At 37.8% G+C, this 23,998-nt stretch overlaps 1 protein-coding gene across 2 annotated transcripts in view; it reads right to left on the reverse strand.

The window, feature by feature from the left end:
* LOC126368867 (inactive rhomboid protein 1) overlaps positions 1-23,998 on the reverse strand; it is a 177,840-nt gene that overhangs the window by 35,983 nt on the left and 117,859 nt on the right. For both annotated transcript variants that reach the window (XM_050013064.1, XM_050013063.1), the window contains exon 2: positions 4,552-4,962. Coding sequence is in view for 1 of the 2 variants with exons in the window: in XM_050013063.1 (XP_049869020.1) it covers positions 4,552-4,962 (411 nt within the window). In the remaining variant the exon portion in view is untranslated. The remainder of the gene's footprint in view (positions 1-4,551; positions 4,963-23,998) is intronic.

A 23,998-nucleotide genomic window follows, 5' to 3' on the forward strand; every position in this document is an offset into this window, starting at 1 on the left:
TCATCTCTCTAGGGAGACTAACGCTATATTATTGTTCCATTTTTTCACAGAGTCCACTTACTTAACCTGAAGATTGGACAGGTCCGGTATTTTATAGAAACGACTATTGACCTTCCAACCCGAAGGATCGATACAAAGAGAATGAAATTGATACAAAATAGTGAATGAAACTTGTATTACAGAGGTAAAAAGCGCTCTCACATTTAAGTAGACCGCCGTCCATTTATGTTGCTTGTGTGGTAACTAAATACTAGAGTAGGTAAACCACGAGAGATACAGCAAAACATTTGAGACGCACTGAAGCATTTAAACTACATACGAGCCTACGGTAGGCAGCACTGCTATATCAAAAACTAAAATCAAGTAGACAAAGTTTCAGCGCCGTACTAGCTACACGCTGAGCGGTTTGACGTCATAAAATTCGTTAATAAGAAATTATCACGTCTTAAATAGATTTGACAAACGGAAATAAATAGTAGGTACTTATTTACTCTGTGCCAATTAAATTAAATGATGTTAAATGCCAGCAGCTGGGCTGGTTTTCCCTTCGCAGGTTGGAAGGACAGACAAGCAGTCGCTTCTGTAAAAACCGGACCTGTTAAATCTTCAAGTTAGGTAAGCGTACCATGTGAAAAACGGGATAATGCTAGGGAGGTAGTGATGATGATAAATGTTAGTGTACTATAAAGAATGTTATTCATCATCATCAATTTAAGAGCCACGCTCTTGTCGGTGCAGCATTTTCCATGCTACTTTTTTTGGGAAAAATAGGGCAATGGTTTCCCTCTTGCCTTCCGCCCCGCAGTACTCTATCTGGCGCAAGTGAGATGGCGCCCAGAGTAGTCTTTTACAAAGCCATACTAGGACTCCTGTCCTCCGCCTCTGAATAGTACTGACAGTTACTGCTGCCCTCTTTCAGGTTCCAGGATACAGTCCCTGTGACTTGCCCCTTCCGTCCTGCATTGCCATACCAATGGCTCCCATCTTCGCCTCTGCAACCGTCGAGGTCTTCACCAGTATCCCTGGGCAAGAGTTTTACGTTATACCCCGTAGGTCTGAGTCCCTATTCGAACTCAGCCACCATCTTACCAAAGAATGTTATTACTAGGTTAAAATTTGCAAAAGTACCAAAGAGACCAACAACAAGACAACGATTGCGTCCATAGAGACGATTATGTGTGCATCATCTCAAACAACATTGTTCCTTAATACACAATTCCAAAGTTTAGCAAACTAATGTATTACAACGGTAAACTACAGACACTAGTATTGGTTACAGTATAACACCACACTAAATCATCAGCCAAACTAACAGGGAAGATGTTTGTAATTCTACTATTAATTATAAGGAAACACGACTCGACGTAAAGCTAACAATACTTCAAAGAACATTATAGTATCTAACAAGCGTGATTACAAATGATTCGAGAGTATCAATTCGAAATTCGAGCAAGAGATTTAGTTACTCGAATTCAGTTTTCTTAACTCAATGAACTAAGTGCTTCGACAAATCTTAAACTGGAACCACAGAATAAATAGTAATAGAAGGGACACTCCGCCCCGCAACCGATTGGAGACTCATGCTTGATTTTCCCCTCCAACTGAGTTTTTTTGTATGAAGAGTCTGGAACTAAAACTTTCATACAGACGTATTATTAAAGGTGTTTTATTTTTAAACTCATAAAAAGAAAATTAAATCGATAAAATGTAACTCGGACGGACTTGAACCCGCAGCTCGTGTCAAGCCGGGGCTAACGTGCACAACGTGATAAAATAATCGATTTATACAATCAATTTTGTCCAAATCGATAAGTTTGTTTTTCCTTAACATGCGTACCACGTGATTTTGTTCGTATGTTTACAAAACGACATGACTTATTTGGATTCACATATTAGCGACGAAACGACATAATTATGTCGTCAGAATCGATAAAATCGACTAAATTTTGTCACGATGCGCATGTTACAGGTAATTATCCTGTCCATGCGAAATTTTCGAACTATATCGTCCAATGACAATAATAATGATAATGTTGGCATAATTGCCAACGTCGCTGGTGCCATCTATCCGAATCTTTCTAATATTTAAGTCTACAGTTACCAACATTTAGATATCAACTTATCGTAAGGAGGACCTTCGCCTTCATGTATTATTTTTTAATATTTTTAGCAAGAGCTGTTCTAATTACAGTCAAACTCGTTTATTAAAAAGTTTAGGAATTCGAATTAAAGAGTTGCTCAACTCAAGTAATGCTTCGTTGTCACGTCACTAGAAATAAATTCCCCTTAGCGCTTCTCTACTTTCAAAAACAGTGCTCTATCCTCATTTCTGTGCAGAGCAAAAGTTTAAATGTGATAATGGACTGCAATTTACACGAACGAGTGAAATTCTATGAAGTGTTAAGCGTTTAATGAACCATGACGGAAATTACGTTTATCACCCAATTTTCCGACGAAATAACTGCATAATTGAAAACGTACGATTTTTCGTATTCATCATTCATTATTATTGAACACTTTAAAATATTCGTAATTGTGGTCGTGTTTGCTCATAATTGTGTCCCGGTGGTGTTACTTCGCGCAATCGTGAAGGATATTTTAATGTCTTTACAGTAACGACGGCATATTTTCTTCGGAAAGTATTTCTTTCTCAACTGTGCAAATTTTGTTTCCCATTAAGTATAGTCAATTAATTAACAGTGTGTTGCTAAAATGATTTTTATTATATAAGTAAGTAATTATTAAAAAATGAGACAAAAATGTTAAGTACATTAAATGTTTATAAAAATGAAGAGAACTTTTAGAACTTTTATTTCCATTTTAAACGTAATTCTTTCTTCTTATTATCTTGTACATGCAAAAGGAACTAAGTAGGCATCTTATTTTAGTTTCTTTCATACCGTTGCTCTATACATTTTTGTAAGACTACACATACAAACACCTACGCCTAACGCCACCGGAGTAAACAGAGACTATGGAATTCTATTTGCTTCGATCCTGACATACTTATATTGCTTCCTCCACATTCATCAATCGTTTCATACACGCACGCCGGTTCAGAGTAGATTGTACTGAACCTTTTCTAAGGAAACCTCCAATTTGATCAATATACGTCGTTCTCTGTCTTCCACTACCAGCCCTGCCACCAACCTTCGCTTTATACAATGCTTTCATAATCCTATTATCCTTCATCCGCTCTATGTGTCCAAACCAACTTAACATTCCCTTCTCAATCTTAGTCACTGTATCTTCTTTCATACCACATCTCTCTCTTATCACACTGTTTCTCACTCTATCACTTAATTTAATACCGCAGACGCTACGCAACGACCTCATTTCTACGGCATTAATCCTACTTTCAAGCTTCTTCTGCTATACCCAAAATCAGAAACGGATGTCACTAATAAGTCATAAAAGCTGTCTAATATCACTCTATCCTGCATGGCGTGCCTCTCCATTCCTGGAGGTTGGCGATGATGAGAGCCCATTAACGTCCCCACTGCTGGGGCACGGGCCTTCCCTATGGATGGATAGGGAGATCGGGCCTTAAACCATCAGGCGGGCCCAGTGCGGATTGCGGATTCCCTTCTCAATCTTAGTCACTGTATCTTCTTTCTTACCACATCTCTCTCTTATCACACTTGTGTAATATTCATAGAGAAAACAAAGTATTGTATGTTTAAGTAGTGTTCTATAACCGTCGAAATATAATTTTATTGCAGCGTGTGCATATATCTTTATTGCTGTAGTTGGAAATATTGATGGCTGCTAGTGTTCGTAATTCCATCGCGTCAGTTATAGGTCATCATTCGATTACATTTTTGTTTTGGAATATCTATTGTACTGGACACATCACAATATCTATTGTACAAAACATGACCAAAGTTTATTAACGAGCAGACTAAATAGTTTCGCTTTGTTAATTCAAGTTAAAAACGAAACCACTTATTACACGTATAGTTCAATAATTATTGGCTCAATAGTAACCCTGACACCAGGGTCGATGAGGTCAGTCGTTGAACTCACAGCACACAATAGAAAAGAATATCAATAGATAACATAGTCTCGGTATAAAAATCAAACTGTTTATACTCTGAATTAAGGCTCATTTGATTACTTATTGTAGATTGCAGATTAAGGCAACGCTGGAAATTAAATTACCTACCCTACTAAATCGTGATTATCAACCTGGTTTCTATAAACCTGCTTTCTACTTACTGTAATAAGTAATAAGCAAGAAAAAAGTAAGTAAGTATAATAATATCTTTGTGCCATTCGCAGTGGAGACGATGGGCCCTTAGGCGAAATTATTTTTGAGTGACATTTTGGCGCGTTTCATTTAGGCAACTGGCGATCCGAGAGCTGGCAGCTATTTTACGCAGAGGATAGGCCTGGCAGTTTAGAGGGGAAATGTTGCCAGCGTTTTGGGCACTCTGCCTCAGTGTGGCGCGCTGGAGGAGATATTTTATTTATAATTAGCTGGTATTGTTATTATTAGATCATATTTTAGAAAATAAATACGATAAGCAAGATAATTCCTGAACAACTCACCTAACATCATCATCGTCAGGATGGTGGTCCGGTGGGAGGTCCAGCCGGAGGTCGCCGAGCGCCCGCGCCGCGTGCCGCCTCCGCCTCTCATACCACAGCCTCCTTTGTTCCCTTTCATTGTCCCTTTGAACCCCAAAAAACGTCTGAGTTTCCCTCTTGAGGTAGTCTCTGACAGCAATGGTATGCGCCCTGCGTAATCTGACGCCATCTTCTTGCGCGGGTTGCGGGACAGTATCCGGGGGTGATTGATTAGGTTGGTGGGTTTGATGGGGGTGGGGTTGGTGGGTTGGTGGGGCGGAGGTGACGCGCGGGGGCGACGCAGGCGCGGGCAGCGGCGGCGCGGACGCAGCGGTCGGCGGGGATGAACTCTGGCACGTGAGCTGTGGTGCAAGTAGCCCCGCGCTTGATCGCCTGAAACAATATACATTGACTTTAGTGTCTATTTACACTAAGCATACAATAATACCAATTTAAATATAGATATTCTTAGCGACGCAATTTAAATGTGCACAATACCAGATTTAAAAATAAAGTGGCTACGTATTTCGTGCAGGCAACCGAGTCTCGACACCAGATGGCGTTCGCCGCGCTTGTGCGTCACTTCGATTGCCCACACGCAAAACCGTTTTTGAGAAACGATCGAGTTTTTATGTTATCCCGTCACTTATATAACAGATAATATAATTTTTATAAATAAACAGTTCCACTCCTGGACACAGACCAAACCTTAATCAACTGGAGGGTATAGAGCACACTCCACCACGCTACTCCACACTTGATAATTTTCATATTAACATTTCATTGTTTTACTAAGTAGGTAACTACGACATAGTTTTAGAAATTTTCGCCAAAGAAAAAAGTTTTATGCATACCTCCCACTCACAGTGGAGTATACCTACTATAGAGCAAAACGGACCACCCTCCGTTCAAACCTAAGAAAAGTGTATTAAACTCTCCTTTTTCTCCGCGGGTGTCGTTATTATTATGTAAATTGGCGGATATTTTCTCTTGATCGACAGGGAGCAGAACAAAACATCAAAAGGTAAAAGAATCCGGATTATTCGTAGGGCACCGAATAAAGTATCCACGGAATTCGTTATTCCGGGGAACCGTCGTCATCGTCAAATTGGCCGAATTGATTCGGTATTTCCGATTGCAATTCCGTCGCAAATCAATTTTCAATTACAGTCGATACACAACCATCGACTGTACGGGACACGCGCAAATTGGACTGGATCAGAATTTCCCAATTACTCTTAAATACCTTAATAAATTATTATCACGTGCTCCGCGGTGACGAAAAACATCGTGAGGAAACCCACATTCCCGAGAAATGCATTTTCGGAGGTATGTGATCTAATCTAGGCTCGTTTTCTATTGGCGGGTTGGAAGGTCAGATAAGCAGATAAGTAACTGAACTTATGATGATTATTTAATTTAATTGGTTGGTTGCCTGGAAGAAATTGCTCTAGAGCAATAAGGCCGCCCAAATTGTACTGTATTCATGTGTTTTGTCTGATTGTTGAAATTTTAGTTCTGCGCAATAAAGTATTTTTGATTTGATTTGATTAATGTTTGTTTTGAGCGCAATATAGAGTTTTGTGTTTATCTTTGTATATTTAGAAGATATATCTAGGGGGGAAACCGTGGTAGTAGGTATAAATATACCTAACATACGTAACATAAATCAATACTTCCATCAAAATATTGCAAGCTATAATATTTTATGTTAAAAAGGCTTACTATCTGTCTCTCTTACTTACGAGACTTATTATGTTGCGTCATATGAAAGCCCTATTCAAATTCAAAACCTTATAGTTAAAGCTGATGAGTATTATGTAAGTTACGTCGTTTTTAAATGAAAGGCTGGGATAACATTTTACTTGTATTCAAATTAGGTTACTTTGAATTGAAACTAGGCCAAGCAAACTAAGTTATAAAGGTTTGGGAAATAGTGTAAAAAATGTGGGTTATGTGATATGTGCGTTTGTGGGATGGTGTTCCGACGCTTCAGGGAAGCGGGAACTTATTGGTCTAGTATTTATGCATGGTGTTCACGATGTAGAGGTTCGAAGTTTAAATCCCGGGCTGACACGATTGTCCGAAAGTAAGATGATTTTGTTTCGGGAGGCAAGTTAAACAGTCGGTCTCGTTTTTACCTAAATAAATATATGGTCGTTACATGAGCCATGTCAGAGGCCTATGGCTGCTCAATATCACTCTGACACCAGGGTTCAGAGGCACGACCCACCCGAGAGAAGAAGAGAAATGCAGACGAACAATCAATTCACTAAATAGTTTAAGCTGTAATATTTTTATTTTAACATTGTATATAACATAACAAAGCATGATTCAGACTATAATTCTGAGTAGTTAACAAGTGGAATTTTCCGTCGCAAAAGTATAAAATTAAAAATAATTATAAAAATCATTAAAATTTTGCATGTCTTTTCCGACAAGAAATTCTACGTGATATCAACTCAGAATCATGGCTAAACTAATCTCAGTATTCGCAACGATGGCACTAACTCCCGGTATAAAACGTTTTTAGAAGCCGGGTTCGAATCCCGGGTTGCGCTCTAACATATATGCATATATACATAAACTCATTTGCCCATTTCCCACCGGGGCAAACAGAGACTATAGAATTCTATTTGCTTCGATCCTGACACACTTGTCTTGCTTCCTCCACATTCATCAATCGCTTCATACACGCACGCCGATTCTGAGTAGATCGTACTAAGCCTTTTCTAAGGACATCTCCAATTTGGTCAATTTAGGTCTGCCTCTGCCAGCCCTACCATTAACTTCCGCTTTATATACCGCTTTCGCAATTTTGTTATCCTTCATCCCCTCTACGTGTCTAAACAAACCTAAACCTTGTGCTCTAAACCTTAACATAGCTGGCAAAATCACCTTTACCCCTTCGGAGACATAGGCGTGATGCAACGTTTTATTTTGTTATAAGTTAGTAGCTAAATTATTACACGTAATATTCCTAATCCGTTATTCTGTACACGTCTGCCACGCGACACAATAATAACGAGTATTTATCAAAGGCATTGCTTAAGGTAGCTTCTGAGGATACCTCGCAACGTTACCGTTTGCTGTGCAAATTATTACCAGCTAAGGAACACCTGTGACGGGTTTAATACACTCCCACTGCCTTCGAAATAAGTACACTCATAAATACTGAAATACGAAAAGTTAGATAAATATTAAACGTACGTTGAAAGTGTTTCTTGTAATGCACTTAAATGCCGTACCTATTCGTGGAATATACTTATTGAGGAAACGGATTTATTTTTGCAAAAGCTCCAGAAAATCTTAAATCAAAAGTAATCCGAGCATAATATATGTTTCCGTTTTACAGTTTCTTTGACGGGGATATGTTGAAATTTATGGTGACAACGGATCAGCCTATCGCCCTAAGAAGCTGTAGCTGCTGCTGCTGCTGTGTGTGCTGTGTATGTGTGCTGTGTGTGTGTAGTATTTTATCTATCTATCTATCTATCTGTCAAGAAGATGATTTATTCTTATTCTTATTCTTATTCTTCTTAAATAAAATGGATTCTAGGGTGGTCATGGGCAGATCCAGAGCCCCCCTAAGCGAAAGGTTGGGTCATGGGTGCTCACGACAATTGTATACTTGTGACAATAGTGTAATTGTAGTCTCTACGGAGATTGACTGTCTGCGACCTGGTGACATAAAAGTTAGATTTGCTCCCGAGGGTGGTATTAATAAACTAATCTCAGCTGAGACTGTCCTCAAGATCATGCTCAAGTCCCTGTACTTATATAAGAACTATCACATTGTCATGATCGTGCGGGTAGTCTCAAAACTTAAATTGAGGGGGTCCGATATGCGTGCGGGCTCTTTCTTGGTGCAAAGGTTGTCCATCACCATACAACGTGGTAATGCGGCGAGTGTAATGGGGACCTTTGCGCCTGGAATAACTCGGGGGGGATTGTTTGACGATTAGACACGTAAGGTCTTGAATTGTTAATTTATAATTGTATAATACAGACTTTTTTGTGATTTTTGTTTGACATTGTTTTGTAAAGTAATTATTAATTTAATTTTATTGTATTTTAATTTTAATTTTGAATTTGACAGTTATGAAACTAACGCTATCTCTCATGGACTAAGGAAAGACGAAACTAATTTTAGAGCTAAAATACCTTACGTACACATAGAAATAAAACTAACATAGATTAAGGATACGTACTAACAAATTATGAGTTCTGTAGTTTGAAACTTAAATTAGTTTATTAATACCACCCATAATATTATTTATTTGGGCAACGGATTCGTTGTTGTATAATATAATATTATTATGCTTCACGTTACGGCACGTTAATCCGTTGGTCCCGGTTACTATACTGATATAAGTTAGTAGATGTTACATGAGCCATAGACCTTTGGCGGCTCAATAGTAACCCTGACACCAGAGTTGATAAGGTTGGTAAACTACCTCACAACTCACACGATAGAAGAAGATTATACTAACATTCATGTATAATATTATTATACATTGCGAAGTATCTCACGTAGTTCTACCCACTCCTACGCTACACGTTATGATTGCTAATATGATACACTATTTATAACTCTATTTACAAACTATCATCTCCACATGCTACCGCAACAGATAACGTCGACAGGAATTCCCGCATAGCAAAATAAATCAGCAAATTCTTCACTACCTGTGCTATGCTTTGTGTAAATGAACAAAGAAATTTAGCATTCCATTACGCGGTGTATTCTAGGGGCAAAAGGCGGCATTAATTACTTGGCGTTCTTTTAATATATCCTCGACCGTAGCCTCCACTTGCGTCCGCGCTGAGTTATTGCCTTCGTGCTTCGCATTACAAATTATCTACGGTAGCTTTCGTAGCGGCGTAGCAGCGTAGTAGACGTCTACGGGCTACGACAAATACTCGTACCCAGACTTGGCAAACTTCCTAGCTCTCTCATAGTTTAAACTTGCCAATTCTCTTTAGAATATTGAATTACTGTAGTCACTGTTTTTAGTTGGTTTAGTATTTTAAACTGGCTTCAAAAAGGAGGAAGTTTTCAATTCGAAGCGAAGCGTGTTCTTTATACAATTTGCTTTGTTACGATATGAAATATGAATATCAAAGATTTTTTATTTTGTTTGTAGTTTGCATATCTATATCAACGTAGAGTTCATATTAATTAGGTATATCAAATAAACCTCCTTACTTTACATTTTGAAATTATACAATGATACAGTGGCGTTGAAATGCACACAAAACTTAAAAAAAAAACACGTTTAAAATATTTAATTGAAAAAAAAAGGTTTTACAAAAGCTAGCTGTGGGTTAGAGAAATTGTCAATACTTCCATACATAAACTTACGTTATTCATAATGAGATAGACATAGCCATAAGTAATCAAAAACAACTTGCATCTACTGTTGATACTAAGTTCTAAAATACAATAACGTAAGGACTTTTTTTTATTTTATCTTTGTTAAGAAAATCGTCATCGGTACGGCAATGCAGGACGCAAGAGGCGAGTCACAGGGACTGTAACCTAGAACCCGACAGAGAGCAGCAGTAACTGACAGTACTATTCAGAGGTGGAGGACAGGAGTAGGCTTTGAAATAGACTACTCTGGGCACCATCCCACTCGCGTCAGACAGAATACTGCGGCAAGAGTGAAAGGCAAGAGGGAAACCACTGCCCTATTTTTCCCTAAAAAGTAGCATGGAGAATGCTTCACCGACAAGAGCGTGGCTCTTAAATAGTGATGGTCTCTTAAGAAGATATCACGTTGGCTTAAATGATCATTGAACGCTTGCCACTCACTTTGAGGTCGCAGGTTCGAATCGAGCATAAGCCTAAACCAATGATTGTCGAATTTGTTTTCGAATTCATATTTGGATCATAAATGATTATCACGTGCTCAGTGGTGAAGGAAAACATCGTGAGGAAACCCACATTCCCGAGAAATACATTGGACCTCCTAAACGTCACATACCTATGTGACTTAACCTGTATTGGGCTGGTTTTCCCTTCGCGGGTTGGAAGGTCAGACAGACAGTCGCTTCTGTAAAAAACTGGACCTGTAAAATCTTCAGGCTAAGTGAGCGGACCCTGTGTAAAATGGGATAATGCTAGGAAGATGATGATGATACTTGATCAATACTATTATGCTCAGTAAATGACGAAATAGTTTTCAGCTAGGCAGTTAGTAGTTTTAGTTTATTAGCGGTTTTCCGGCACGTCTTGGCCATCGAGTGCATATGTCGTTGTTGCTTTAACTAAATTAAACTTCGCTTACATCACACAAGTTTCGCCCGTCAGGGTCCAATTAGTTCGGACTAACTAATCCCAGTTTGATAGCCTAAAGCCTTACTAACTGGTAATGTCATGTAGCTGGAATATTCTTTGTTTATACATTGTTTTAAGTTTACGCGGTTATTATCATAATTAAAACACATAATAACGGGTTCTTACTGCGTTCAAAATAGGGATGTGAGACTCCCGATATTTCGACACTGTTGCAAGTGCCATGATATATCCCTATTTTGAACGCGGTAAGAACCCGTTATTATGTATTTTAATTATTCTTTGTTTGTTTGCATGGAAAAATAGTGGAATTGTCATTTGACACATTTGGTTTGATCATAATAGACAGCGATACGTATGGACACCTATCACGTCGGTTTAACAGAAGGCTTAATAAAGCGTCGGTACTATTTAGATCTATATTAGATAATGATTCGGAGTTGATAACAAGTGGAATTTTCCGTCGCAAAAGTATGAAACTGAAAATAATTAAAAATATCACTAAAATTTTCATGAATTTTCCGACAGGAACTTCCATGGTTTGAATCACCCCCTCAGTATTTGAATTTGTCAGAAAATAAATTTAAAGCTCACTAGAAATGTGAAGCATTATGTAAAAATGCTTATTATAAGATTAATGATTACCTAAATGATAAAAATGTCTGGTATTAAATGTGTTCCCCTAGTTATTAAATAACTTGTAACGTATACCTACATTGATTTAAAAGAACTGTTGGTTGATGTTGCAGATTTTTTTCCTTTCTTTTCAAAATGTTGTATTGACCTTCAATAAGTTTATCCATGATGATTACGTTGAATAAATGATTCTGATTCTGATTCTAAGCGTGATCCACCCTTGACCACATCATCACTTACCATCATGTGATATTCTGGTCAAACGCGAGCCTTTATTATAAAAAAATAAAAGACAATAATATGACGACTAAAATGACCGTAATAAAGTACAGCCACACTCTACAAAAACGACTTCAAATTACAATTAAAAATCAACTCTTAAATCAATGCATAACATCCCACCCGAACACAATTCATAATTTTCCAAAACGAGCAATATGATGGCACAAGAAACTTTTACGATAACCCGTCGGCGATAAACTACGCTAAACGTGAACGGTTAAATAATAAATGTCGCCATAACTTGTGTACGTTGAATAAACCTAGGAAAGTAGTTGGAATTCTTCGATAGCGTGTGCCGAAGCTATTTAATGGGTGAGTTTCTACTCCACAGATGATATCTCTTAGTAACGCGTGTTGTCGTATGTTTACTAACAACTCCTTCTATTCTTAAGCCCAATGTACGTATTGATTATGAGGGTGCGTTGCCACTGAAGCGGAACAGAGACGGGCGAAATTATCACAACGGTTTCCGTGGTCTAGTGTGTGCATAATCCGGAGGTCCCGGATATAGAATAAGGAATAATACCTACGTATAGAACGGCAACTCTCCGCTCCCCACCAGCGTTTGCGCTAGGTTTACCTCACCCAAGGACATAGTTTAGGCTTGAATCGTAAGGCGTCAAACGTCCCACACACAGATGCGCGTGTACGATAACGTAAATGTGTAGTGTCTGTGTAAAACGGGGTTGTTTGTATGAAGTGTCCGAGGTGTGTCCCGGATTAGTTAGTTTGGTTAGGACAATTCGGGCCGAAAGTAAAATGATCCGTGCTTCGGAAGGCATGTCAAACAGTACTAGTCCCGGCTACTATTTATATAAGTATGAACATAGTGTCTTGAAGAGACTAAATTGTTGGAAGACAAAGTAATAAGAACTTTATGAATTATACATAAGACATGGATCAGTTCACTAGACTAATCCAAATTGGACGACAATCTGCTTAAGTGACGGAGTTGCTAAGTAATGCAGATAGTCTAAACAGAGCAGCCGAATTGATGCTTTAACTTGATACTTAGTACTTGTTTTGATTGAATATCGACCGATTCATAATAGTTATGTAACCACACTAAAATCAAATTTGATTCAGTAATAACTTTGCTATAAAGCTCAGATAGATATATAAGATAAGCTAACGTGTCAATTCGCAGTCAATTTATTTTGCAGTAAGTAAATACCATCACGTTGGTATAACAGAACGCTCGGTGAGGTGTGGGTACTTAGTTTATCTTGTGATGGATATTCCTCTGACTATCCCAATTAGAATATACCTAGTCGTTGGTTTATGTCACATTGTAAATATTAGAAATCCCTACATTTACTATAGTGGCACTAAAAACATAGATACCCTACGACAATTACCATTCCTGTCAATGGCACGAATCCTACTTACTTGAGTCTCTTTACTCAAGTTCACCTGAAACAGGCACTGACCTATTCTCCTTTATAGAGGTCGCAGGTAGACACATTTATACGAACATTCGCCTCGCAACATTTACATCACTCATATGTTATTTAAGTGAAAATAAAACATTATGTCCTATTATTCTTGCCAAAAAAAACATATATGGACATTTTGTGTCGATTTAAAATACGTTACTGTGCGGTTTTAAATGGATCAGTTTTCACGATTGCCATTTGTTATTGTATTGCAGTAGTTATACATTTGTTGCGGGGCGTGCCGATGTGGAAAGTATCATGTCTCCACTGAAAGAACATTAATAATTCAGCAGGAACAGAGCGAGAGCCGCGACACTATTACAGTATGAGAGACGTCGGAAAAGTGTTTCCCGTTTTCCGAGAAAACGTAGGAAATTTGTGTCGATCGAGGAAACACTCCCGTTAAGGAGTCCCGGATAGACGCCACCCGTACACTCCCCTGAATATTTTAGCGGAGCATCTTTTTACCCGTCGTTTTTCACCCGATACCAAAGCATGGCATGTGAACATTTCAATTTATATGTCGAGAAAAAACACCTACTTAAGTGAAATGTAAAAGCCTTTGAAAAAAATTATAAATCTTATTTAATGGAAGCCTTATTATATCTGATGGCGTCAAATGAATTGAACCGGCTCCTTTGTCATGTCTTAGCGATTATGTTTGCAAGAATATTATGAATGGCAGCTACTTGAAATTTATAACAAAGTGCTCCGACTTCACGTCGGTATTAAATTTAAAATCGCAACACATTTACTCCAAACTTGGGATTTGTTGGAATGAGACGCGAGTGTTACGCTTCCATGCACTGGAGAATCAACGAGGACGCGACAAAAGTGTTTCTATGTTTCTTTAAAAGCGACACATTTCTTTGACAACTCTGCATTCTTGAAACCGCCTGGAGATATAAATTTTGTGCAGATAATTTTCAGTTTCCGAGCGTCTGTACGTCATTTGTAGGCTCCACACAGTGCTGGGAAACTTGGGCAGTTCTAACTTGGAAACAAGCGGAGTCACTAACAAAATATCCACTACAATAAATTCCAGCATAAACTTTGTGAGCTACTGCCAGCCTTTGCCCCAGTAGCATACAATTTATGCATACTTATGAGCGCGTATATTTCAACGGATCTAATAAAAGTGGACAGGTACGATATTGGAAAACTGAGTTGAAAAGGATTAACTAGTAATTCGGATCGTATATTAGTTTTTCGTACTACTTACTAACTTTGGACGTAGTATATTGACCTTTAGGGGATTTTCACAGAAAAGCAACACGATTTTCTGACATAGTCATAAATAATGTGTTTTTTTTTTAAAGAATTGGCTCAATTCTGGTTACCAAAAGACGATTGATCATGCCATGGCAGGGTACAAGCACACCGTCCATCGACAGTACCAAATTAGAGAGGAAATAGACATAGAATTTGCGATTTCTACATCATGCCAAAGAGGATAGACGGGTAAATATCGATTTTGTAGGTAAGCGATTCTAATTGCGATGGCAATTTATGTGTAGGCGTTTATAACCAGGACAAATCTACGGAAATACGACGAAAATACGGCGTCGGTGGACCAATGTAGTTTGTTGTTTGTTTGTTAGTTATGAGTTTAAATTCATGTTTGGAATCACATGGTTTCCAGGATTTGTGTCCGGTTAATGGGTATGGCTCGGTCCCTATTACATGGGACTTAAACATAATCGGACTAGAGCGAGAAGTGGGTGTAATGCAATATAGGTACACAGGCATGATGCAATGAAAGTATGTATAATTAAACAAAAATAATACTCAAGTTGAAACAAAACCGAACGAAACCCAGCGTTCATTACGAGATACCAGTAGCCGTTAGTATATGAACTATGTAGGTTATGTAGGTTTATGAACCTGCCGCTGAATTTTGAAAGAGAAATGCGGGTAACGACCTCAAGTACTGTTCAGTAATGTATAGAGGTACCTACTTCATATAGTTATATAGCAACCGCTCAAACAGGATTTAGAGGATATAACTCTTAGTGAAAGTGCTTTTAAGCTTAACCGCCAAATTATTTCGGAGAGCAAAAATCTACCAACAGCTCTAGAGATTAAGGATTAGAGGTAGTTGTGTGAAATTTTCTCGATTATGTATTTGCAGCCATATATGGTACGTTAAGGCATACAATAAAGAATAATACTGCGTGCAGAACGGTAAATCTCCGCCCCGCACCATTTCAAATCTGGCGCCGATCTCACCCCCTCTGAGAGTTTCTTTAGTCTTAAATGGCCGTGAGCAGCTAAGGAGTAAGAGAAGAGCGCTCGGTATGTATATTGTATACATACATAAAAGGCTAAGAGTTAGCAAGGAAATATAACTGTGTAGTACACACAAAAAAATATTTTATATTATGGCAACATCGCATTCTAATCTTTCTTCTACCCTTTGAACATCATGGCGATGGGTGTTGCTTTTTCCACCTTTTATTATTATTTATTTATTAATTAAAAAATAAATTAATTAAATAATTAATAATAATAAATAATAATAATAATTAATTATTTTTTGTTAATTTTTAATAATACAGTCTATTTCTAAATGTGAAGTATGTTTTTATTTATATTTAACACCAGCGACACACAAGCTGTGTGACTTAATTCTTAATTCAAATTCGAAAATATGTCAACGAAATTACTCGTATTCTTGATCATATTAGACTGTCTTCTGTTTCTGGATTCGAATTTTAAAATTTATCTTTAAGCCAGTCGAATATCCCATTCTGAAATTGAAATGCCGTTAAAACAGCCTGAACATGTTGATGGTACTAGTTACAAATTAGTTACGTCACTAGCCTTTAACTAAAAGCTCGTTAAAACCAGCCGAATCCCTCGTGAAACGTTACACTACATCAGTTCCCAGCTCTAATTAGATTAGTGACCGCTACTACAATTTACTATGTAGTACGCAAACAGTGCATCCAATAAAGCACAATGTAGGTATAATGTTTAATGTTTGTACTTTACACGGAAAACGTTTGAACCAAAACTATTTGTTTCCTATATGGATGACAGCTGACAGAATAGTGCATTTACTAAGTTCCTTTGCACTAGGCTGTATATGCGATGAGAGATGTGGTGTAAAAGACGATATAGTAACTAAGTTTGAGAAGGGGATGTCAAGTTAGTTTGGACACGTAGAGCGGATGAAGGATAATAGGATTTCGCATTTTCCACTCTTGTTTTTACCAAAGGCCAATTTTAAAAAAAGAAGCTCCTGTATAGCTTAATTATTTCTATCTTATAATGTACAGCGCACATACAAAACTCACGCCTATTTCCCACCGGGGTAAGCAGAGACTATAGAATTCCATTTGCTCCGATCCTGACATATTTCTCTTGCTTCCTCCACATTCATCAATCGTTTCATACACGCCCGCCGGTTCAGAGTAGATCGTACTAAACATTTTCTAAGGACATCGATGGTTTATGATTTCCATGATTTTTAATGGAACTATTTGACATGTTTGATAACAATAGTTGTCTTTTTTTGTTATAAATATGACACGTGTCATTCTTTGTTATTTTTTCTTTTCTTTTCTTTGTGGGTTGAATGACCTGCGCTTTATTCTAGCAAAAACAGAAGCGTTTAGAATAATAATGAACTTAATGCAGACGCTTGCTTCTTTATTCGCGTCCACCCTTTATCGCTCCCTTGTGATATGAATTTTGAAAATCTCTTCTTAGGCATTCAATGTTTTAAAGAAAACCAGGGTAAGTACTTAAACTTAAATTAAGTAAATTAAATTCATCTTTCTGGGGTTATGTATACGTATTTACAATAAAATACCAGATAATATTTTGAATTTGTCGTAATTGGAATATTATCGTGAGCTTATGTTATGTTATAGTCTCATGATCGTAGAAAACAGAATTGTGTGATCGAACTGCAACTTCAACCTTCGTTACGTGACCTAGGTACGGTCAATAAACTAAGTCAAACACGAAAGATGAGCTGAAATGAAGTGTAAATAAACTTTCAACAAGATTAAAACGTTATGTTGACAACTTAAATATAAAGTAAGTATCTATACGTGATCAACATATTCATGTAGAAATCAATAATCTAGTGACACCGTACCGAATACTGGGGGGATGATTCAGACCATCTTCTTCTTCTATCGTGTGGAATGTGAGGTGAAGTACCAACCTCATCAACCCTGGTGTCAGGGTTACTATTGAGCCGCCAGAGGCCCCTGACATGGCTCATGTAACGACTACTTACTTACATCAGAAAGTAGTAACCGGGACCAACGGCTTAACGTGCCTTCCGAGGCACGGATCATCTTACTTTTTGGACAATCAGGTGATCAGCCTGTAATGTCCTAACCAAACTAGGGATCACAAAATGATTTTTGTGATATGTCCCCACCGGGATTCGAACCCGGGACCTCCGCCTCAGGGGGATTCAGACCATGATTCTGAGTCAATATTATGTGGGCTTTTTCGTCGTAAAAGTATGGAACTGAATCGAAGTTACAGGGTTGAACCGGCACTCCCCGTCCGAGAAGCATTTTATTGTCTTAAGATAACATAACAAATACTTTATTGCACACACAGGTAAATGCAAAATACAAAACAAAAGGGAAGGAGAAAGAGTACAATAGCTGGCCTTATTGCTAAGTAGCAATCTCTACTAGGCAACCTTTGAGTATAGGTGATATTTAAAACTATATAATGTAGCGGGATAGTGCAGCAAAGGGATACTTGTACATACATAACATTACAAACTTCAACAGCCGTTACAACAGCTGTTACGTCCCACTGTTGGGCACAGGCCTCCCCTCAATCAACCGGAGGGGGTATGGATCATACTCCACCACGCTACTCCACATAAAAACATACAAATAAAAACAAAATACAAAGATAGATAGATACACTTACGAGTACATAAATACACTTATAATTGTTATAATAAATAAATATCAATCCTTCAACTACTACATATATTTACTATGGAAGAAATGGTGTAGATAGATTATAAAGAAGAGGGAATAGAACTAAGTAAATACGCCTTGACTTGCCCTTTAACCTCGTAACGCCCGGATTTCCAGACACAATAGTTAAAACAATGGGATTTGGATTTTAAAAGGCATCTGGGCCTTACGACCTTAAAGCACTCCAATAATATTGGACATACTGGGTGGTGCTTGTTTACTTTTTATTTTAAAAAAATGTGATAAACACAGTATAAACCATTAGTGGCTGTGTAGTTGTAAAAATATAAATAGGTGAAGCGCCGACTAGTTTGCATTCTATCTTGCGATGCTGCCTACTCCATAGATATTATGGGTATGCTTATGATTGGATGCACAGATGCTTGCCTTGTATGTTGCTAATGACAAGGACGTCATATTACGGCCACAGATTGGCTAAACCATCCGACAATATGGAGCAAAACCAGTCAAGCGTATCAATCTCATGACTATTCAATGACTTAAGTTATCCGTAATAATAGGTACTACAAATACGAAAGTAGCGTTGTTTGTCTGTTAATATTTTTCATGCCTAAACTACTGGAGCAATTTGGATGAAGATTGGCACACAGATTAATCGAACCCAAGGACATGCGTTTGGTTCTCTATCTTCGTGAGTAATTACCGCGATTATACCATAATTCACGAAGATGACAAATATGTACAGACTGTTAGTGACGGGACGGAAAATTCCACTTGATATTAACTCAGAATCGAATCCAAGTGTTCGAATCCCGGTGGGGACATATCACAAAAATCACTTTGCGATCCCTAGTTTAGTTAGGACATTACATGCTGATCACCTGATTGTCCATAAGTAAGATGATCCGTGCTTGGGAAGGCACGTTAAGCCGTTGGTCCCGGTTACTACTTACTGATGTACTAAGTCGTTACATGAACCATGTCAGGGGCCTTTGGCGGCTCAATAATAACCCAGACACCAGGGTTGATGAGGGTGGTAATTCACCTCACAACCCACACGATAGAAGAGAGATGAAGAACTCAGAATCATAGACTGAATTATCCCCCTTAGTACGGTGTCATTAACACTGTATAGATTATTGATTTCTACACGAAAAATGTTGATCACGTCCAGATACTTAATTACTTTACTTATATTTAAGTTGTGAACATAAAGTTTTAATCTTGTTATATAATCTGGTAACGTTTGATTTGCAGAAATTGTATGAAACAAACCAAAAGGGTATTTTAAAATTAAAAAAAACTCGAAATCTATAAAACATCTACTGAGGTAAGACTCTTATATTTAGTAGTAAGACATAACGTGGGCTATCTGCTGGTAAGGGTTATCCATGACTCACGGGACACCCTCTATATTTATGCCCAAGCATGCATAAATACCTTAGCATGTCCTTATACCTGTTAGTGCTACTATTAAGTGCAAGTTGGCTCTCAACGTCACTGGTCAACCCATATGTGCATAAGCCATTAGCTGGAGTGTTGTCCGACCCAAATTAGGTACATACCATAGATATACAAATACTAGCTCGTAGTTGTAGGTCCTACTACATTATTGATACACACTGTTGAAGCTTGTAGAGGTAAATTGCTATCAGTAAAGTTAAACACGTGTTATTCTGACAACTGTCAAATTAATCAAACTGTAAGCATTGCGAAGCATGTGCTCCGCACGCCATGCGCCGCATGCTTCGAAATGTGTGTACAGTCATAAGCAATATAATGTACCCACTTTCGGACTCTGTCGCACTAACATATTTGACATTTAGTGAGACTTACACTTCAATTTATCAAAAAAGTCAATGTAATGTAACATGGTACCAAAGTGTATACATATGAATGCTCGTGACCGTACCTTCATATTCGTGGCGAGGCGTGCGGCGTACGGCGTGCGAGGCACATGCCTCCCAATGTTTGCATCAGTCTCTAATAAACGTGCTTAATTATGTTCCGATTTTGTTTACCTTTGAGAGGATTTCATTTGATATAGCAAAACAATTTGATTTTATCAAAAAATAATCCGATAAGTACATAAATTTTCCTAATAAAACATCACTTTGCCTTTGACATTTTAAAGTTAAATCGATTTATAAAACGGTTTAATATTTTATTTTTAATATCATCACTAATTTAAGAGCCACGCTCTTTGCGGTGTAGAGTTCTCCGTGCTACTTTTTTAGGGAAAAATAGGGCAGTGGGTTCCCTTTTGCCTTCTGCCTCACAGTACTCTGTCTGGCGTGAATAATGGTGCCCAGTGTAGTACAAGGAAGTACGGCTTTCAAATAGACTAAATAGACTCCTGTCCTCCACCTCTGAATAGTATTGACAATTACTGCTGCTCTCTGCCAGGTCCCAGATTACAATCCCTATGACAATACTAACAACTTGAAGCCACTTTTGATACCAATAAGACATCATGAACCGTATGGTACTATGTCATCTACGGGGTAAGTAGCATCATTTAGGCAGACAAAATTTTAAACTCTGCTCTAAAATCTCAACTGAATTATTAACATAATCCTGATCTATATAATTGAATGAGGAATTTTCCAGGCTACGTTCACCAAAACCAATATACATAATTATTCCAAAATACAATGTAATGGCAGAAGCAAATATGTAAAAATAATTGTAGCTTGATATTTAGATCACGTTATGTATAGAATTTTGTTGCTACCTGTTTTGCTATTACCTATTTTAACAATAAAGATGGCGTTGTACAGATTTTTCTTTGTTCAACAATTTTGCTTTTGAGGAACGTCGCCTGGAAAGTCCTTTATTGGTCCGACACAATAATATTTATATTTTAGATGATAACAAAACTACGTATAAAATCAAATAGCCACTTTAGATGCAAATCATAGAATATTTTATTATCATATCGGGAGTATATCTCTAATAGTTGCTAGTTTCTCAAAGCTTTCTAAGCCCTATTATAGACTCAAAGTGCCTATCTAACTAAAATATACGCAAGTGCTATCAAACCTCGCAAAATCTTCCATCTCTATCGCTCTTATCGGGGAAACGCGTTGCGGAAAAGAGATAACCCAAACTTAATTGGCTGAGTTCCGTATGTCATTGCAGTCTGATCTAGCAAACGACCTACTTCGTGAGTGGAGGTCGTAACTACTTGACTTATTGCCTTGTCATATTAAAACTACCCTATACAGCACCATAAATTCACCCTACATAAATATTATATTATGAGATTACCCTAGTTGTGACCTGTGATTGGATACTATGTCTCTTCTTCTTCTTCTTTGTTCACCCCTTTTCCCAGTTTAAGGGTTCGGGTCTCCTTGCACGTCTTCGCCAGAGAGCTCTGATGAGATTTTCCAACCGAATCTCTTTCTGCATATTTGACCACCAGGTAGAAGTCGGTCCGCCTCTTCCACGCGGTCGATCGGGTTTGTTTACGGCTTTCTTTACGGGGTGGTCGTCTTCGCGTCTCTTGGATTGGAAACTATGTTTGTACGTATAAGTTAATAACCGAATGAACAGTAGATTTATAAGAGCTGTAAATCGATTAATCCTTCAGTGGATGACGTTTCAAGATAAGCTTTTTTTATTAGATTTGCCGCAGATGGCGTTAACTACTTGGCCGGACAAATGGGGAGCGCTGAAGGCTTGAGAGGTATAAAGTTTAAGACAACAGGCCTGAGGGTGTATCGGGGTATCAAGATAAGCAAGCTCAATAACTCAACATAAGCTCAAGACTATATTCACAATTGGGCTAGTCAGAGGTACATCTATCGCAATATGAAATAAGTATCCACGCGCCGCGCCGCTGAGATTTCTATTAGACCAACTTGAGTGAGGTGTGTTTTAAACGCATAGACAATCTTGCCCAGTTTTACCTTGCCGAGTGATATTTCGATGTATGCGTAAGTAAATAGTCAATTTTCTCTCGCTCATGTGGGTTGTAAGTCAATGTTGTCAACCAGGGTTGATGAGGTCAAAGGCCCCTGGTTCATGTAAGAACTACATACTTAATTAAGTAAATTGTAGCCGGAACCGAAAGTTTAACATGCCCTCCGAAGCACGACCTTGTCCTTCGGACAATTGGGTGATCAGCCTGCAATGTCCTATCCAAACCAGGAATCACTAACCGATTTTTGTGATATATCCCCACCGGAATTCGAAGTCAGGACTCCCGGATGAGAGCCCAGCGTTCAACCACTGTACCACAGAAGCCGTTAAGTACCGTTTAGTTTTTATACATTTGTTCATAATCTCACCTGATTTGTGACGATTAGATCCAAAATGGTACACAGTTTTACCTTAAAAAGCTTATTCCCTGTAACCTTAGTTGCATCTATGACTTCTATAGGTAGAACACATTCTATACAAAATATTAAAAAAAAAAAAAAATACCTATGTAATATAAAATATAATTATTTCCCCTTTTTTTTCAATTTTCGGAAATCCCGGTCATCGATCTAAAGGTCCGTGCCTACCATACCGTATCATACTAGGACAGTATCCGTCCCGGCACAGGCAAAATAATATTCTTTGTATGAATTTGTATGGCGCAATGCCCACTAAACCGTTCCGTCACCGACCAACACTGTGGCATACACGGACCGGCCAGAATTCCCGGTAAGTATATACGGGAATAGGATGGGATTACTCCGTTGCAGTGGGCATAGTAGCACCGTCCTAGCATGATACGGTGTACTAGACACAGTCCTTAAGCATTAAGTATTCAAAGGTGGAAATACCATGTCGATTATAAGTACGTTTCATGACATAGATAAGTAGTTGGATTACCGTTTTATGTTACTAATTTATAGCTTCCTGGGTTTAGTTCAGGAATAGATTTGATAGAGTTGTTATCCTCTAGTAATGTCTATTTATTCTTTTTTGAGATTATAAATCATCTATTCATTGAATCGTTTACTTTGACTATGAACGAAAACATTGTAAATAAATATTGGATTTACTATTTTGAAGAATATTTTAAACACGTGGAATTTACATACTTACGAAGTTATTTTCAGTTAGAAATGTTTAATATAGAATATGGTTAGTTTGATGACTCACCACTTTATATGATGACATACTTTCTTACTTATTGAACGAATCACTAATAAAGTTGATTACATACCTGAAACAATAATAATTATAATAATAATATTAATTATACTTATTTTAATAATTGAATGAAACAAAGGTAACTTTAAATAGAAAAGTAATTTCTATTTTTACACGTAAAGCAATATTTGTCAGTCTTTGACAATTGCTTCCTTTCGAATTCCAGTACCTAACGTGCAAACAAAATGTCCGTCACCCATTTTGTCTACTCAGGAATCCTTCTCGCAATTTCTGTTCAGTGATACAAATGAACTGTTTGTGAAATTAATGTCTACATAAGCACTAGTGGACGTTGAATTATATAGTAATGGATAACGAGTTCTATCGGCGAGTATTGGCTATCGACCCTGCTGCCAGCGACAGCTCGCGTCGCCATAATTGGAAACCAGCTAAGCCGCATTTGCATATCCAATCCAGGATCAAATTCGGATCATTTTATATGTCAGGATTTATATATTATATTTATGTTTAATCTCTGTAGCTGTAAAAATACCTAAACCATTAATTATGACCAGAATGCGTGTATGAATCGATTGATGAATGCGGAGGAAGAGAAGTGTGTCAGGATCGAAGCAAATGGAATTCCATAATCTCTGCTTACCTCGGTGGGAAATAGGCGCGAGTTTTTGTATGTATGCATATACGTAAATTATGAAGGATACTAAACTTTAAGCCGTTACTAAAAGTGGTTGATAAAG

Source organism: Pectinophora gossypiella, chromosome 8, assembly GCF_024362695.1.
Source record: "Pectinophora gossypiella chromosome 8, ilPecGoss1.1, whole genome shotgun sequence".
Lineage (NCBI taxonomy): Eukaryota > Metazoa > Arthropoda > Insecta > Lepidoptera > Gelechiidae > Pectinophora > Pectinophora gossypiella.